Source organism: Puma concolor, chromosome A1 (assembly GCF_028749965.1).
Source record: "Puma concolor isolate L17-30 chromosome A1, mPumCon1.1.hap2, whole genome shotgun sequence".
Taxonomy (NCBI): Eukaryota; Metazoa; Chordata; class Mammalia; order Carnivora; family Felidae; genus Puma; species Puma concolor.
In genome coordinates, this window is record NC_141667.1 from 26,513,604 (window position 1) to 26,530,566 (window position 16,963).

At 39.0% G+C, this 16,963-nt stretch overlaps 1 protein-coding gene across 2 annotated transcripts; it reads left to right on the forward strand.

The window, feature by feature from the left end:
- The first annotated feature begins 1,158 nt into the window (after positions 1 to 1,158).
- Positions 1,159 to 16,718, forward strand: SUB1 (SUB1 regulator of transcription). Of its 2 annotated transcripts, none has more exons than XM_025923499.2 (5): positions 1,159 to 1,267; positions 3,738 to 3,810; positions 6,162 to 6,284; positions 11,699 to 11,807; positions 13,710 to 16,718. In XM_025923499.2, exons 2-5 carry the CDS (start codon positions 3,739 to 3,741, stop codon positions 13,787 to 13,789), a joined length of 384 nt encoding a protein of 127 aa, XP_025779284.1. In that variant the 5' UTR covers positions 1,159 to 1,267; position 3,738; the 3' UTR covers positions 13,790 to 16,718. The 2 variants fall into 2 exon arrangements, with proteins under 2 accessions (XP_025779284.1, XP_025779285.1); XM_025923500.2 differs by lacking the exon at positions 1,159 to 1,267 and adding an exon at positions 1,319 to 1,469.
- Positions 16,719 to 16,963: the final 245 nt, after the last annotated feature.

The window sequence follows — 16,963 nt, forward strand, 5'->3', positions numbered from 1 at the left end:
AGATTCCTTTATACTTGCTCCCAAGTGATATTCCCCAAGGGTTACTGACCTAGATCCCCATAGATTATTTTTGCCTTTTTTGGAACATCATGTAAAAGGAATTGTACAGTAAGTGTTTCATTTTTTAAAAAGTGGTCATCTAGCCTGACACTGCATGATTAGGAGAGGGTAAGAACTCTTGTACTCTCTCAGTCGGCAGCAATGTGAGTCAGACAGTGCAGGGTTTGAATCATGACTCACTCCCTATATAACCTCTAGCAGCTTATTCAACCTTGTTGACCCTGGGTTTCTTCATTATAAAATTGAGAGAATAATAATTCCTACTTTGGAAAGTTGAGATGAGTAATATATGCAAAGTGCCTCATGCAGTGGCTGACACATAGTGGGTGCTTGATAAATGTGTGTTGGATAAATAAAACTTTATATATATATTCTTTTTTTTTAAGTTTATTTTTGATAGAGAGAGAGAGAGAGAGAGAGAGAGAGAGCGCACTTGAGCAAGGGAGGAGCAGAGAGAGAGGAGACACAGAATCCCAAGCAGGCTCCACACTGTCAGCGCTGAGCCCAACGGGGGCTGGAACTCATCAACTGTGAGATCATGACCTGATCTGAAATCATGAGTCAGGCTCTTAACCAACTGAGCCACCCAGGCACCCCTATATATATTCTTGGCTATAGCAGGCATTTATTAACTGTAAATCTATTGGCCATGTTCCTGCTTGTAGTATGGATTTCTCCTGTCTTCCGTGAACTACCTCCAAGACTTCACTTTAAGGATAAGGGTGGCCAAGGACTTCTGTAAAGATTTCTTGCACTTTCCAGAATTAAATGTGTGACACTTTGGTTTCCTTCCTTTGGATTTTACCAGCCAAAAACTGCGGAAGGTAGGGGGGGTGGGGTAATGACCATTTCTGGGAAAATGGGCTTATTCAGTATGGACACTTCACTTTAGTCCAAGAAACACTTATGGAATTAAGGGCAAAGTTCGATGGTTGTCATTCGTGTTTTATTCGTGCCCTCATTCACACTCACAGGTCAGGCTCAATCTCCGCTGCATTTCACTTTCAAGGCACTGGCTCAGCACGAGGACGGTCCCTTTAAGGCCCTGGAAAGGGTCTCGCTGTTGGTTTCGGCGAGGAAGCCACGCCCCATCACGTGTACGCAGTCCCAGAGGGGCGGGGCCGGCAGCTCCTCGCTTTCGTCACTTCCGGTTCTCTGTCAGTTGCAAGCGAGCGAGCAGAGGGCTGTTCGGCTGCAAGAGCGGAGCGTGAGTGTTGGGGGCCCCGCCCCCACCCTTCGAGCCCCTGCCCGGCCGATCCCCACGCTCCCGGCGGGGCCGCGAGCCGTTTGCGGCCTCTACACCGCTCGCCGGCGACGGCCGCGGGAAATGGCGGCGCTGCCAGACCTCCCCTTTCCCCGCCTTGGCCTCCCTGGACCTCCTCCTTCGCCGACCCTGCGCCCCATGCGCTGTAGGCCATTCCGCGCCAGAAGCTGGCTCCCGGGAATGGCTCGGGCGCGGCGAGAGCTGCGGCCCCGGGCGGCGGGGTGCGGCCGGGCGGGGGGCGGGGAGCTTTGGGGAGGGGGCCGGGGCGCCCCCGGGACAATGCAGCGGCGGCCCGGGCCACAGTGGGGGCGCGTGCGGAGCCTGCTTTTCCTCAAGGCTTTGCTGGGGCTCTCACCGTGACCCCCAGGGTGGGGGGGCTGTCTAGGGGAGGGAGAGAGCGGACCCCGTCGGACGAGGGCTGCGGGGGAAGGACGACTGGTATGTTGGGGGTAGGTAATGCTTCGAGAGAAGAAAATGGCGCTTGGTGCAAGTCCCTCCTCTTCCCATACGGTCTCCTCCGCACTTCGCCGCCTCCCACGCCCCCTCCGACCAACCTGTCTCCCCCCCGCCCCAGCCGTTGCCAGCCCCAGGGTTCCAGCAGTTTCCTGGTGTCGCGCAACCCCCTTTCCCCATGTTGGTGCTCATCACCCTCGTGTAGTACCGAATTCGTGTGCCTTTTAGTCTACGTTTATTTTCACCTCGTCTTTTCTAGCCCTCCACGCCATCATCAGAGAATGAAGATTCGTATTTTCAGTTGCGTTTTGTATATATTCTACACTAGCATTTTAATACCACCTGCCTGAATTACTAGCCTGCCCTTTTTTTAAGTAAAAATACATTTTGTCAAAAGTTCAAAGTGGCCTTAGTTACCATTATCTTGTTTTTTTGTTGAATGGGCTTCTAATTTGGATTAATTACGAGGTCATTCTTTGAAATGATCTTAGCCCTCCCCCTCCACCCCCCCCGCAGCTTTTATTAGTAGACCGTATAGTTATGCTTGATTATTTCAAAGTGGAAAAAATAGGTTATGTTCAATTTAATTACCTTTAAAAAAATGTTTCTTGGCGTTATTAGCTGCTAGCATAAAAAAAACTTAAATTGATTTTGGAGTTTAGGATGTAAAATGGAGGCAGTAACAGGATTAGTACATAAAACATGGTTCAGAACGTTGTTGGTTCCACCTGAGTTTACTCTTCTCATCAGGAAATTACCAGTTAAAATCAACATGGCTGGTTGGGTATGTTTGAGCTTTTTGAAATTAGTGGCTAGAATTGGAATGGATGGCCCACTTCTTTTACCTTGACCTCCTATTGTGGAATACATTCAATGTCAGTGTAGAGACAGGTTTAGTCTAGAGAGCTAGATTATGATATTTTGAGGAGAAAATGAGGTCTTTTTTCCTTTATTCAACATTTAACAGACTTTGTTGTATATATTGGGGCCTTTAGGTTATACAAAAATTAATGGGACCCATCCTTTTTGGATAGAAAGCAAAAGATTTTTTAATAAGTGGTTTACCACTTGGTTTTATAAAGTGCCTTGAAAAGAAGTACAGCATGCCTTGGAATTCCTTGAAATTTGGGCTTTAGCTTTTTTTTCTTTTCTTTCTTTTTTTTTTTTAATCACTGCAAAAGTAGAGAAACAAGGCCCTCTGTCTGGCTGTGCTCCGTAAACCTCCACTTGAAAGCAAGGGATTGGACTATGTATGTACCTCTGGGGAACTAGGGCCATAGTAGGAATTTGAGAAAAGGTGTTGCCCCTCCCATAAGCAGATTCTTCAGAATTTAGTTATATTCCAGAGAAAAAAATCAGTGTAAAATGTAATGAATTGTAAAAATTGCGTATAACTTTGTGAACTCTGAATAGGTGCTTGTTATTTTGATGGCATGGTCAAAAAGCCAAAGAGCATGAAGGACATACACAAAATGTGAAAAAATAGGATTATACTGGCGAGTGAATTAGCTATTGACATCTGTATAGTGCAGCTCTTCTCCATGTTGGGTGGATAATTCCGTTAGATCTCATGAGTGAGAAATATAAAGCAGTATTGAGGATATTCCTACTTCCTGGTTTTAGCAGATTGCTGTCAACTGCCTTCTTGCAATTTTTCCTACCCATAAACCTCTAACCTCTCTAAAATGCAGTATAAAAAGACCCAATGGCTTTGAGAAAGAGGTGTAGGAGTATGAGAGGTGTGTGACATTTTACTTCTTTCTCCTTGCTGGGTTCTGGGTGTTATTTTCAACTCAGAAGAGCATAGATTAAGAGTATAACTTCTAGCATTGTGCTTCACGTCACAATTCCAGTACCACAAAATGATAGAACCATGGAACTTCTTAAATTTTTGCTTGGGAGAGATTAAGCTGGAGGTAATCGAATAATTTGTTAATTATATAATGTATTTGTCTTGCAGAATGCCTAAGTCAAAGGAACTTGTTTCTTCAAGCTCTTCCGGCAGTGATTCTGACAGTGAGGTTGACAAAAAGGTGACTATTAATGCAAGTCATTTTTGTGATACTTAATTCAGCAGTATTGCCCACATCCAGTTCTAAAGGACAGCAAGGCATATCAGAATGGTAAAAAGAGAGCTTGGACGGGTGTTTCTGAAAGTGTAAATGGTTCTGGGACCACTTGACCAAAGTGCCTAGGGTACTTGTTCATGCACACTCCTGGCCCCTAAATCAGACTTGAGCAAGTCTTTGGACCTGAACAAGTCTCCCATTGAGGACTTCTAGGAACACTAACTCTGCAGAACTACCACCTTATTCCCTAGGGGGAATAGCATTAGAAATAGGCCAAAGCCGCTATTTGCTTTATTTGGAAATCTGCCTAATCTGTAGGTATTGTGTGTTGTAGTTGAATTAAATTACCTGAACTCTGAATGCAGGTGTCAATTTTGACAGTGTCCTTGGCCACTGATGTTTATCCAGCCCACTAGGATTACTTCAAATGTAGGCTTGGTACATGTTAAGTTAGAATGTTATTTACTCTGGTCTCCTCCTTTTAGTGAAATCAGCACCCAGCAAAGCTAACGTGAAATAACCCATTTTGACAACAGGCTTTTTCTACATTAGTTGACACCTGTGCTGGAAGCTGTGTATTCTGCTTACCTGAGCAGCTCACATTGTAGTCCGAGCTTCCTTCCATGCAGAACTTTTTATTTCCTAGAAGCTTACATAATTATGTCTCTGAGTTTACTTGACAGTGTTAGTTAAAAGAGCTTATGGGAGAATCTTGGAGAAGATGGATCTTTAGGGAAATGAAGAATATATCACATAAAGGTTGAAATGAAGCCTCAAAGAGCATACATAGCTGTACTGCAGAAGGAAATATGTCTTAAATTCTTATTTGCATTTGGTATGGCATTTGATTATGTTCATTTAGCAAATTTTTATTGAGTGTTTATGTGCCAGGCATGTGCCAATCCCTGGGGAGTATCCAGACCCTGATACAAAGAATAATCACTTTCTGCTTATTGGGCAGAATTGATTTTTGCCATTTGTCCCAAATAGTATTCTTAATCCTGTAAGCACTTAAATTAAATACATTCACTTTTGGGGCACCTGGGTGGCTCGGTTGAGTGTCCGACTTCGGCTCAGGTTGTGATCTCGCAGGGTTTGAGCTGTTGGTCACGCTCTGTGCTGACTGCTCAGAGCCTGGAGCCTGCTTCAGATTCTGTGTCTCCATCTCCCTCTGCTCTTTCCCGCTCATGCTCTCTTAGAAATAAACTTAAAAAAAATTAAATGCATTCACTTTTTCAGTTATATGCATACGTACATTATATTTTATCTAGTTTCATCTAATTTAGTAAGACAATACGTCAGTTTGTACTTTCCACCAAAAGGAACACGACTGCCCTCTACTGTTTAGGTTGGGAACTCCACTAGTTTTCATAGGCGTTATTAGCTCATTTTAAGAACCAGGCTATATAAAAAGTTTTTACAATAATGCTGTTTAATTTAAAACATTGTTTTGATTTTGAATAGTAGTCTAAGCACATTGCTGTCCACCTTTGGTGATTTTTTTTTTCTGATGAGGAAGTTCTTGAATTGTTGACTTCTAATGCTCAGTATGAAATAGCTTTCTTAGGTGTGTGTACTCATAAATTTTTCTTTCTTTTTTTAAAAGTTTATTTATTTGTTTATTTTGAGAGAGAGAGTGCGCACATATGTGCATGAGCAGGGGAGGGGCAGAGAGAGGGAGAGAGAGAATCCCGAGCAGGCTCCATGCTCTGCGTGGAACCCGTCTCGGGGCTCGATCCCATGAAATGTGAGATCATGGCCTGAGCTGAAATCAAGAGTCAGATGCTTTAACTGACTGAGCTACCCAGGTGCTACATGTACTCATAATTTTCAAAGTCAATTTAAGTCCCTTTTGGAATAGGCAGCGCATGAATAACATATTCTAGATTGGAATAAGTTGGTTGTATTCTTACGAATTAATATATTTCCTTTGTAAAAAAAAATTAGTAGCTGACTAACTTTAATAGACTTGTGATTTCTAAAAGTTTATTCAAAAGCAGCAGGCCCCCCCCCCATTTTTTTTCTTCCCAGAGAAATCTGATGTGCGTATCTGGTCTGTTAAAGAGTTGTTTCTCTGGTTATTACCTCTTTGATGCCTGAAGTGACTTTTGGGCTCTTGGGAACACATTTTGAAGACACTGTGTTAGATATTAGGTTAATTCCATAGTTCTCTTGTCAAGTGAAACTTGCCTGTGTGTGTTTTTAGCATTCCTCTGATCCTTTAAGTCCTAAGGAGTCAGGAAGTGTTTGAACCTGAAATGTGTTTTATTCTTATGTATACAGATTTTAACCATTATTCTTGTTTTTCTTTTAAGTTAAAGCGGAAAAAGCAGGTTACTCCAGAAAAACCTGTAAAGAAGCAAAAGACCGGTGAGACTTCAAGAGCCCTGTCATCCTCTAAGCAGAGTAGCAGCAGCAGAGATGATAACATGTTTCAGGTAATTTCCTTAGATCCAGAGGAATTATTATCTGGCTTGATCTGATGAATGTTGAAAGTACTATAATCTGATCCTGCATAATAATTTTTAATGTTTCTTATAATCATCTTCTATTCGTTGAAATGTAAGAGCAAGTTTGTAGCAATGAAAGTAATTTATATGCTGCTAGATTATTGTTAAAGTCTAGAAACTTGTGGTTTGGCTAAGTGTAAAACAATGAATTTAAAATTATGGACATCCAGGGGCTCCTGGGTGGCTCAGCTGGTTAAGCGTCTGACTTCAGCTCAGGTCATGATCTCACAGTTCATGAGTTTGAGCCCCGCGTCTGTGCTGACAGCTCAGAGCCTGGAGCCTGCTTCAGATTCATTCTCTCTCTCTCTCTCTCTCTCTCTCTCTCTCTCTGTCTCTGTCTCTCTCCCTCTCTGTCTCTCTCCCTCTCCCTCCCCCTCTCTCCCCCTCTCTCCCCCTCTCTCCCTCCCTCCCTCCCCAAAAATAAACATTGAAAAAAAAAAGATTTTAAAGTTGTAGGCGTTCAGAAACAGATTGAGAACTGCACATTTAGGAAGCAGTTTGAATGCAGGGCTTGATCTCATGAACCTGTGAGGTCGTGACCCAAGCTGAAACCAAGAGTCGAACACTTAACCAACTGAGCCACCCAGGCATCCTTGAGTTGTTAATTTTAGCCATTCTGACCGGTGTGAGGTGGTATCTCATTGTGGTTTTGATTTGTATTTCCCTGATGATGAGTGATGTGGAGCATCTTTGCATGTGTCTGTTAGCCATCTGGATCTTCTTTGGAGAAATGTCTATTCATGTCTTCTGCCCATTGCTTCACTGGATTATTTATTGTTTGGGTGTTGACTTTGATAAGTTCTTTACAGGTAAAATAGGTATATATTTTGAATCTACTGATGGCCTTGAAAGACAGTGCCAGGATTAAGGTTAGAATAGGAAAATAGAAGTTGGATTTTTTTTTTTTAATTTTTTTTTTTTTAACGTTTTTATTTATTTTTGGGACAGAGAGAGACAGAGCATGAACGGGGGAGGGGCAGAGAGAGAGGGAGACACAGAATCGGAAACAGGCTCCAGGCTCTGAGCCGTCAGCCCAGAGCCTGACGCGGGGCTCGAACTCATGGACCGCGAGATCGTGACCTGGCTGAAGTCGGACGCTTAACCGACTGTGCCACCCAGGCGCCCCAGAAGTTGGATATTTTTACTCACTTTTTGCCTAGTTATGTGTGTGGATGAAAATAGACACATGATGGTTATACTTACTACTGTATTGAATATGGAATATGCTAAAAGAGATTTCAGGTGCACTGATCACACAGAAAATGGTAACTGAAATGATATGTTAATTATCTTGACTAGTAATCATTTCACTATGAATAGATCACATCTTCATGTGGTACACCTTAAATGTACACATTTTTTGTTAAAAAAATATTACAAATTTAGACAAAATGCAGATGGATTAGTTATAGGTTTTAGTCTTCTGACTTGCCTATAGCTTAGGGGAGCAGACTACTTTGATAGAGAACATAAGTCAGTATATGTCAGGAAGAATTATGAAAGGGCCCTCATTTCTTTAAGTTTGAATGCTGTTTTTTGTTTGTTTGTTTTTTTGAATGCCTCCTGTACATCAGGCCTTGCTAAGTTCTGGGTAAGCAGTAATGGTCCCAGTAGACATGGTCTCTGGTTTTGTGGAATTTATAGGGATAAATATTATACTAATAAACATACATATATATGTATATGTATATAAATAAGTTATGTTAAGGGCTGAGAAATAAAAGGGTAGGTTATTATGAGAGAGAAGGTGCTCTGGGAGTCTCTCTCTAAAGAAGTGACATTTGAAGCTTAAGACATAAAGGAGGAGCCAGTCATGAAATATACGAGAGAGGGAATCCTTTCTAAAGTAGAGAGGCTTGTGCAAATATTTTGTGGCTGGAGCCTAGGAAACCTGGTTGAGAATGTAGATAGATCTGGTTGGTAATGAGGGTGAAGGACCAGGTCTTGCACTCTGCGTTTTATTCTAAGTGCTGTGGGAAGTTTCCTTAAGGGTCAGAATGAAATGTGGAATCTGCAAGAGAAGCATCCCATCCTTTCATAGACCTTCTTGTAGAGAATGGACTTTCTTCTTGTGGAGAATGAAGTGCTGCATTGGAATATTTTAACTTAATGTTTGCAATAGAGGTAAAAACTTTCAAGGATTTGGGCAACTATCTATCTTGGGCTTTCTCTGATTAGTTCTTGTTTACCGTTTGCCTGCCTTTGTCTGTGTAATGAAAACATCTGTAGCATTTTAATGGATTTTATCTTGTCTATTGAAGAAACAGGATCCACATTTAGAGATTTTATTATGTTAGAGCAGTTTGGGGAAAACCACATCTATTTTTAGGGGGTGGTTATCTCATCAAAAAAAGTGGGTTCAGTTTTTAAAACCTCATTTGGAAAGCTTCCTGAGCCTCATAAAGCTGTAAGATTCCTCACTCTTCTGAAAGCGCCTCTTGGTTTCTCTAGGAGGAACTATATATTTTATTTTCAAAGTGACTTTTCACAGACCTTAGTAGTGACAGGCATTCTACAAGATAATCTTTAATTTTGTTGCCGTTATAGGTTTTTCTTTGAAATGGTAATTTGGCCATAGAAAAATATTTTGGGGGCGCCTGGGTGGCTCAGTCGGTTAAGCGGCCGACTTCGGCTCAGGTCATGATCTTGCGGTCCGTGAGTTTGGGCCCCGCATCGGGCTCTGTGCTGACAGCTCAGAGCCTGGAGCCTGTTTCAGATTCAGTGTCTCCCTCTCTCTGACCCTCCCCCATTCATTGTCTGTCTCTCTCTGTCTCAAAAATAAATAAACATTAAAAAAAAAAGAAAGAAAAATATTTTGGTGATAACACTGAATTTTAATTGGCTTAAGAACACAGTAGAGTACATTGGTTATATAAATATAAAAGGAGAACTTCATTGTTACTTATAATAATGGTTTGACAATTTTATTAATATTTTATTTGAAATTTTTTTTTCCTAGAATTTTTATAGTTTTAACCTTCACGTTTAGGTCTGTGATCCATGTAGAATTAGTTTAGTTTTTCTGTGTATGGTGTGAGATAGAAGTTGAACTAATTTCTCCCCCCCATGGAGATATTCTTAGAGTTATTAAATCAGTATTGTAAGTCCCAATGAACAGTTCCACTATGAGAATTATTCTGGCCTTATCTAATTTATCCATTAAAACAGTTTACTAAGAACCCAGTATGATAGGCACTAGGGGGTTTCAAGAAGACTGATTAAAAAATAAGCCATTAAAAGTGACCATAAGATCACTGGTGACTAATTTAGTGTAGGCAGTGGGAATTTAATTAGTAGAAACAGTATTCCTCTCCTTTCAAAATTTAGCAATAAATGGAAGAGGGAAACACGGAGAAAGTTTACAAAATGCAGGTTAGGGAAAATGTTTTCTAGAAGAGGGGAATGAGCATGTTAAGAAATGGTAGGTATGAAGCCAGTGAAATGGGAAAGAACGTGTATGAAAGAAACGGGATAGAAAAAGTAAAGAAAGTTAACTGATAATGATGTGAGTACAGAGAAGAAAGATTTGAAGGCACTTAACCCGTGCCCAGTGAACTTCATTTCTCCATAAAGCATGGGGCATACCCTGGAATTAGGGGTATACCAGCAGGACAAGAAACTTACCTTGAAAATGGAAAACTAAAGGAAAATGCACAAGACCTAGCTGAGACCAGAAAAAGCAGTCTGAAAGGACATAGGCAAGATGGAAGCCATTAATATGTACTGGGTCAGCACAGCTGTGATTCTACTACAGTAATAACTTGTATCCCCGTGAAAAGGATTATTTAATAATCAAGGGGCCCTGGTTCAAAGGGAAAGGAGCATAACCGAACCCCAGATCTTTACATGTTGATGTAAGCACAAAAATCATAGCTGGTTTTTAGTCAGTAAGCCTGAAGAGTAGTTTCAGAATGAGTAAGAGATGGGCAGGTGTTAAAATTTTGATCAGAAAGTGTGACTTCTTAGTTTAAGTGCTAGATAGTATATTACAGCAGTGTAAGACATCTTGGAAAGAGCTTACAGACACTTTGTTGAGTAAATTGTTTTCCTTTGTAGTTTGTTAAGCACAGTGTAAGGTTTTTGAAAAATAGTTTTCTGTGGGTAGTTTTAAGTTCTTACTTTGAGACTATGGGTGAAGTGTATTAAAGATGTTATTTGAAATGAATGTCTAAAAGGAAAAGCTTTCTCATGTTACTATTGACTGGATCTCTGGATTCTTAGAATGGTGTATTGCTGGTGGAGTCTATGGATTCCTACTGGTTGTAGTTTGTACTGCAAAACTTTGCTTTCTAATGATTTTTATTGTGGTAAAAAATAAAAAACACTTTACATAGAATTTGCCATTTTAACCATTTTTAAGCATACAGTAGTGTTAAGTATGTTTATATTATTGTGAAACAGATCTCCAGAACTTTTCATTTTGCAAAACTTAAATAACAACTCCCCTTTACCCCCTCCCCAGGCCCTGATAACCACCATTCTACTTTTTGTCTCTCTGAATCTGACTAATCTAGGCATTTCTTAAAAGTGGAATCATATAGTATGTATCTTTCTATGAGTGGTTTCTTTCACTTAGCCTATGTCAGCAAGGTTCATCCGTGTTGTAGCATGTGATTTCCTGTTTGTTTGTTTGTTTATTTATTTATGAGAGTGTGAGCAGGGAGGGGCAGAGGGAGAGAAAATCTTTTTTTTTTTTTTTTTTTTTTTTTTAATGTTTGTCTATTTATTTTGAGAGAGAGAGAGAGGGAGAGAGAATCCCAAGCAGGCTCCGTGCTGTCAGCGTGGAGCTTGATGTGGGGCTTGATCCCACGAACCACGAGATCATGACCTGAGTCGAAATCAAGAGTCAGACACTTAACTGACTGAGCCACCCAGGTGCCCCTAGGATTTCCTTTTTTTAAGGCTAGTACTCCATTGTATGTATATAACACATTTGTTTATGTCAGCATTTAGGTTGCTTCCATCTTTGGGGTGCTGTGAGTAATGCTGCTGCAAACATGGGGGTACAAATAAATATCTTCTCAAGACCTTGCTTTTATTTCTTTTAGGTACATACCCAGAAGTGTGGCTCCTGGATCATTGCTAGATCATGTATTCTGTTTTTAATTTTTTTGAGGCATCTCCATACCATTTTCCATAGTGTTCCTCTGTTTTACTAATGATTCCTTTAATGTGAAAATGATTGGAAGGGTCAGATGTGCTTCATTTAATTCCGTCTTTTTAAGAAAGATTTTTTGAGTGACATTTCCTTTGGTTGTAGTTTTGATATTCAGAATAGTAGTAAATATAAATATGGACATCACTCTTGAATACCTTTCTATGTTTTTTTTTTTCTTTGGCAGATTGGGAAAATGAGGTATGTCAGTGTTCGAGACTTTAAAGGGAAAGTCCTAATTGATATTAGAGAATATTGGATGGATCCGGAAGGTGAAATGAAACCAGGAAGAAAAGGTGAGAATCAATTTCCTGAATTTGGTCCTGATATTAGGACTGAACTAAAAATTATCTAAGTAACGTATCTTACTTGAAATTGAAATAATGTTTGGCAGTGCATTGGGAGAATCTTCATTCAGTTGAGTGTTCTGTAGTCTTTTTGGACATGACACTTCCTTCAGTCACCTGTCTTAAATAATTGTTGGAATAAAACCCAGAAGAAAGAATACCCCTAATATCATTTCATTTGGCTGCTAATTTGTTTGGCTATTTTTTTTTTTTAATGTTTGTTTATTTTTGAGTGGAGGAGGGGCAGAGAGAGAGGGAGACAGAGGATCCAAAATGGGATCCGTGCTGACAGCAGAGAGCCTGATGCGGGGCTCGAACTCTCAAACTGCAAGATCATGACCTGTGAAGTTGGATGCTTAACCGACTGAGCCGCCCATGTGCCCCTGCTTGGGTGTAACTTTAAAAAAAAAAAAAAAGTTTATCTGAATTCTTAAGTAGTAGGCACTATCTGAGAAGTTGTAAAAATTGGAATGAAAAATTCTGGTTTATAGTGTTTCCTTTTGGTTCATCTTCTAAAGGATATTCTTTAACGGGGTGTGGGGGTGGGTGGGATCCTTTTACTGGGTCTTTGTCCTCTTTCCATTTATGCTGCATCCCATCCCAAGCATATCAGCATCATAGAAGCATACTGGATTTTTTCACCAGATTTATAGCTAGAGAACATTTATGGATTAGCATAAATTCCTATATTTGGGTAGTTAGCTGCTTTAGGTTGATCCTTAGCTAATAATAAAAGGCCTCTTTATCTTCTACTCTGCCTGTTTGTCATTTTGAAGGCACTGCTTGTTTGCTTCATGTGGGTTTTGGGTTTACTAAACCTAACATTTGTTTTCATACCCTTTAACATTTTCTTGTTCAGGTCGTTTCTGGCTCATTCATGTTGTTTCATTGTGGGCAATGCCACATTTCTTGTTTCTGCAAACATTTACTAAAATAATTTGATCAGCTTAAAGTCTTTCCAAGGTGTTGATGCATTATGTTCTTCTGCCTTCCTCACAATTTCATGGCCTCCCAGCAGTTTTCTGAAAAATACACTCATTCTTCCAATTCTAGTTTATTTCTCTATTTACATGGGTCAAGTATTAGAACATTGGAAGTTCCAAGTTCAAAATACTTTCTGTTCATAGTCTTACATCTTCAATAGAAAAGACATGTTATTAACTAGCATTTTAAGTGTTTACTTATGTGTCATGTGATACACTTAGCTTTTTATTCAGATTAACTAATGCATTGGTTCTCAACACCCCTTTGAGGTGTAAATACCATTTTACTGGTGAGACCGAGGCTCAGAGGTAATGACAGTTTTTTAAGGTGACATTCCTGACAGCATGATTGCAGAATGCATTTTTAATCAGTACATACATTCTGAGAAGTTCTGTATGGGTCACGTCCCAGGAATTTTTCCAAAGTGAAATGAAGGTTTCTGGAATAACTCAGCACAAAGTCATTCACCTTGAGTTCCTGTAAAAATTTGAGCAAATGTTGGAACCAACTGGATATAGAAATGGAGTGTCACATATGAAATCTGGACCTGGCCACTTAGCCTGCTAGTTTACAAACTAGCAAATTAGCTTGTGAGATGCATCTTCAAATCATTTGTTCTCACGGGGTATAGTAAGTATTGTGCAGGATACAGTGTTGGAAGTAAAACTGGATATAAGACTGGTCTTGGTTCAGGTAATTGTGATGAATATGTAATTAACAAATTAAGAGATTTGACTCTCAGTATGGTTCCATTGTGCCTTTCAAAGTGACAGCTATTGATAAAGTAGTATTTTAGTTGTAAGTATGAAAATCATCAAGAAAGCATAAATAGAGTTTCAACTTTTAATTTTTAAAACTTTGTTTTAGGTATTTCTTTAAATCCTGAGCAATGGAGCCAGCTGAAGGAACAGATTTCTGACATTGATGATGCAGTAAGAAAACTGTAAAATCAGAGCCATATAAAACCTGTACTGTTCTAGTTGTTTTAATCTGTCTTTTTACATTGGCTTTTGTTTTCTAAACGTTGTTTTCCAAGCTATTGTATATTTGGATTGCAGAACAATTTGTAAGATGAATACGTTTTTTTTTATGTGCATTATTAAAAATGTTCTGAGTGAAGCTAATTGTCAACTTTATTAAGGAGGATTGCTTTGTGCCCGCCACCTAGTGTAAAATAAAATCAAGTAATACAATCTTAACTGTTGTGGCCTTTTTTGATCAAAGGAGTTGGTACTGTTTAAGGCCAAAAGTAACAGTTTATAGACCTGTTAATTTCAACTTGGCTTTTACATTCAAAAGGATTTGTATTGCATTGGATTTATAAACTCTGACTTGTAAAATCCATAGTTGATCTGTTTGCTTCCAGCCCAATGTCTAGACTTGTTGTATTTTTCCACCCCAGTGATACTTCACTTTCCCTTTTTTTTACTTCATTTTCCTTTAGTAACTTAACTTGTCATGTTCAGTTTTCATTTCACTTTTTGCTCTTTTTCTTGAATATATTCTAATTTGGAAAGTCAGTGAAACTGTCAAAATGTTAGTTATCTCAATAAGGTACTTGTAATTAAAATATTATATGAGAGCTACAATCACTAATTCTACTGTATTAAATATTAGGAGATATAGTTTGATAAAAAAAAACATGGCTTGTATGAAAACTGAACAAGTAAGTGTATGTCGTTACCTGTAGCGTTCTGTGTAGTTCCCTTACTGCTTAGTCTGCAGAGAATAGTGACTTAGATGTCTGATTTGCTTTCACTTATTAAACATGTTCACCATGGGATGATGTCTATAAAATCAGATACTGTTATATTAGATTAGGATTTAATAAAAATTGTGAAAGCTTATTGGCCTAACATTTTATTTTGTAACATGGAGTATATATATAGCCAGAGATCTCACTGAGCTTTACTGTCATAGTAATGTGGTCAGTTTTTGGAGGAAAGAGTAGATAGAGCATATTCTTACTGGCCTTTTCTTAGTAGGCTTGGTTCTTTTGCAGTTTTATCTCTCGGATAGTAGTATTCTAGACTTAAGTTTTAGCAGGTACTCTGAAGTGATTTTCACTGAACCATAGTGATGAAGCAGATCCAGATTGAGGCACAAATTTCAGGGGCTTTGCAGCAATAAATAGGGCATGGTGTGCCTTAGGTAAAGAATGTAAAGGAGCTATAACTGAAATTGAAGAAGGTGGCAGTGAAGAGGAAGGAATTCTCTTCACACTAAATGATAACACGTGATATTTTGATCACATTGATAGGACACAGTTCTAAATGGAATGGTAAAAGAAACGTTTAAAGACGTGAAAAATTCTTAACAAATTACATATTTTTGGTAGCTAATCTTAAATGGTTTACTGCCATATCAGAGAGTTGCACTATTATACCAACTTTGATTACTGCATCTAAAACATTTTATAGTAGAATTGTCAAGGACTTGATTTCAAAACTGGCTGCCAGGACACATACAGTTACTAAATTTTTTTTCTGGCAGCTATTCTGTTTTAAGTCTGTTTTTACATTTTTTAGATGATTTTTTAGTGTTTTTAGCAGTAGCCCTAATAGGTGCATAATTGGGGAAGTAAATCCTCTCTTCTGGTATTTTAGCATCCAAATAATAGGTACCAAAAGTGTTCAGAATGGTATTTTAGACAAATCATGCTTGATTGATAATTTCCCCTTATTTGGGAATATAAATGTGTTCTATTAACTTAATTGGGTGAATTTGTAAAGTATTCCTAGATATGTGTATAAGAAAGGGTAGTTAGAACACAGAGCTTTGATTTCGGTGTAGTTGAAGGAGTAATGGGTAGATTTCCTAGGTATGTATGAATTCAGGGTGCCGTGTGCATTTTGAACCAATCTGCTGATACAGAGGTGGTGCTGAAATCTACTACCTAGGCATTTTGTAGCTGTATAGCATTAGGTCATCAAAACCTTCATGTAAGGAGAGTTTCCCTGGCAGAATTTGATAGGTTGACTGCTAAATTCATTTAAATCTACTACTGGATATGCAATACACAGACATTATTTGTCTTTTTTTGGGTGCAGGAAACGAGAACTGGGTTTAAAAGAAGAGAGCAATTAACTGTACTAAAAAGAGAAGATAGGGGACTGATGTTTTCTGTTTAAACTTCTCTTCCTGGTAAGGTTTCTTCCAGGAAGAAAGCTTGGCATTTTGAGGCAGCAGTTTCTTACTTCGTGATGCCAGAATGGATTTAATTGATGCCAGATCCGAGTGTAGTTGTAGCAGGGTGTTTCTAATGGGGTTTTCCCTCTTTGTCTTTTAAAGTATGAGTGGCATTTGACCAATTTCCAATGCCCTTGGTGTTTTAAAGAAAACCACTAAAAAAGAAAAACTCTTAATAATTTGATTATTCTCTTTTGCTTCTTAAATGCTTTTGAAGAATACTACCTCATTAGCCAGTCAAGTTGCTGTGGTGATGTACCTATTTCTACATAGGAGAAAAGACTTAGGAAAAAAAGTATGTTCATCCTGGCTTGGCTATTGAGGGGAAAAGAGAAAGAATTGGGTGTTACTTAGGTATTCCTGACACTTAAAAGTCAGAAGAGCACTATAAAAGTTTGAAAATTTAAAAAAGCACTGGCTGATATTTTGGTGTCTCCTGAAATTCTTTGCTATTTACTTTTTATGGAAATTAATCCAGTGAAAAACTTGAAAGTTTTTTTTTTCTTTTTTTAAGCGGTATTTTCCAGATAAAGACTAGGGGTAAACATTCACATAGTCACAAATATGTAATTTTGTAATTGTGGAATAACCTGTATGCTTTGTTTGGTACATCTTCCATGGAGAGTCAATGAATACAATACTCCATCTGTGAATATTTTAAATGTTGAAATAAAAATAAGAAATGTGCCCTATGTGTCATCCCAGTTTCACAGACCTAAAGATGAATGGCTTAGTTATTTGTTGAATGGATTTTGTTAACAAATAGAATCCCTTTCTGTGTGAATGCTTCTGGAATGTGAATTCGCCTTAGCGTGTTAAATCTTCTCAGGACCTCTGGGATGGGACGGGATGGGCCAGGCAGGTTGGGGTGGAGTGGGCCTGTTTTTCCCATCTCTCTGATCCAGATGGGAAAATGCAAATACTGAGGTGTA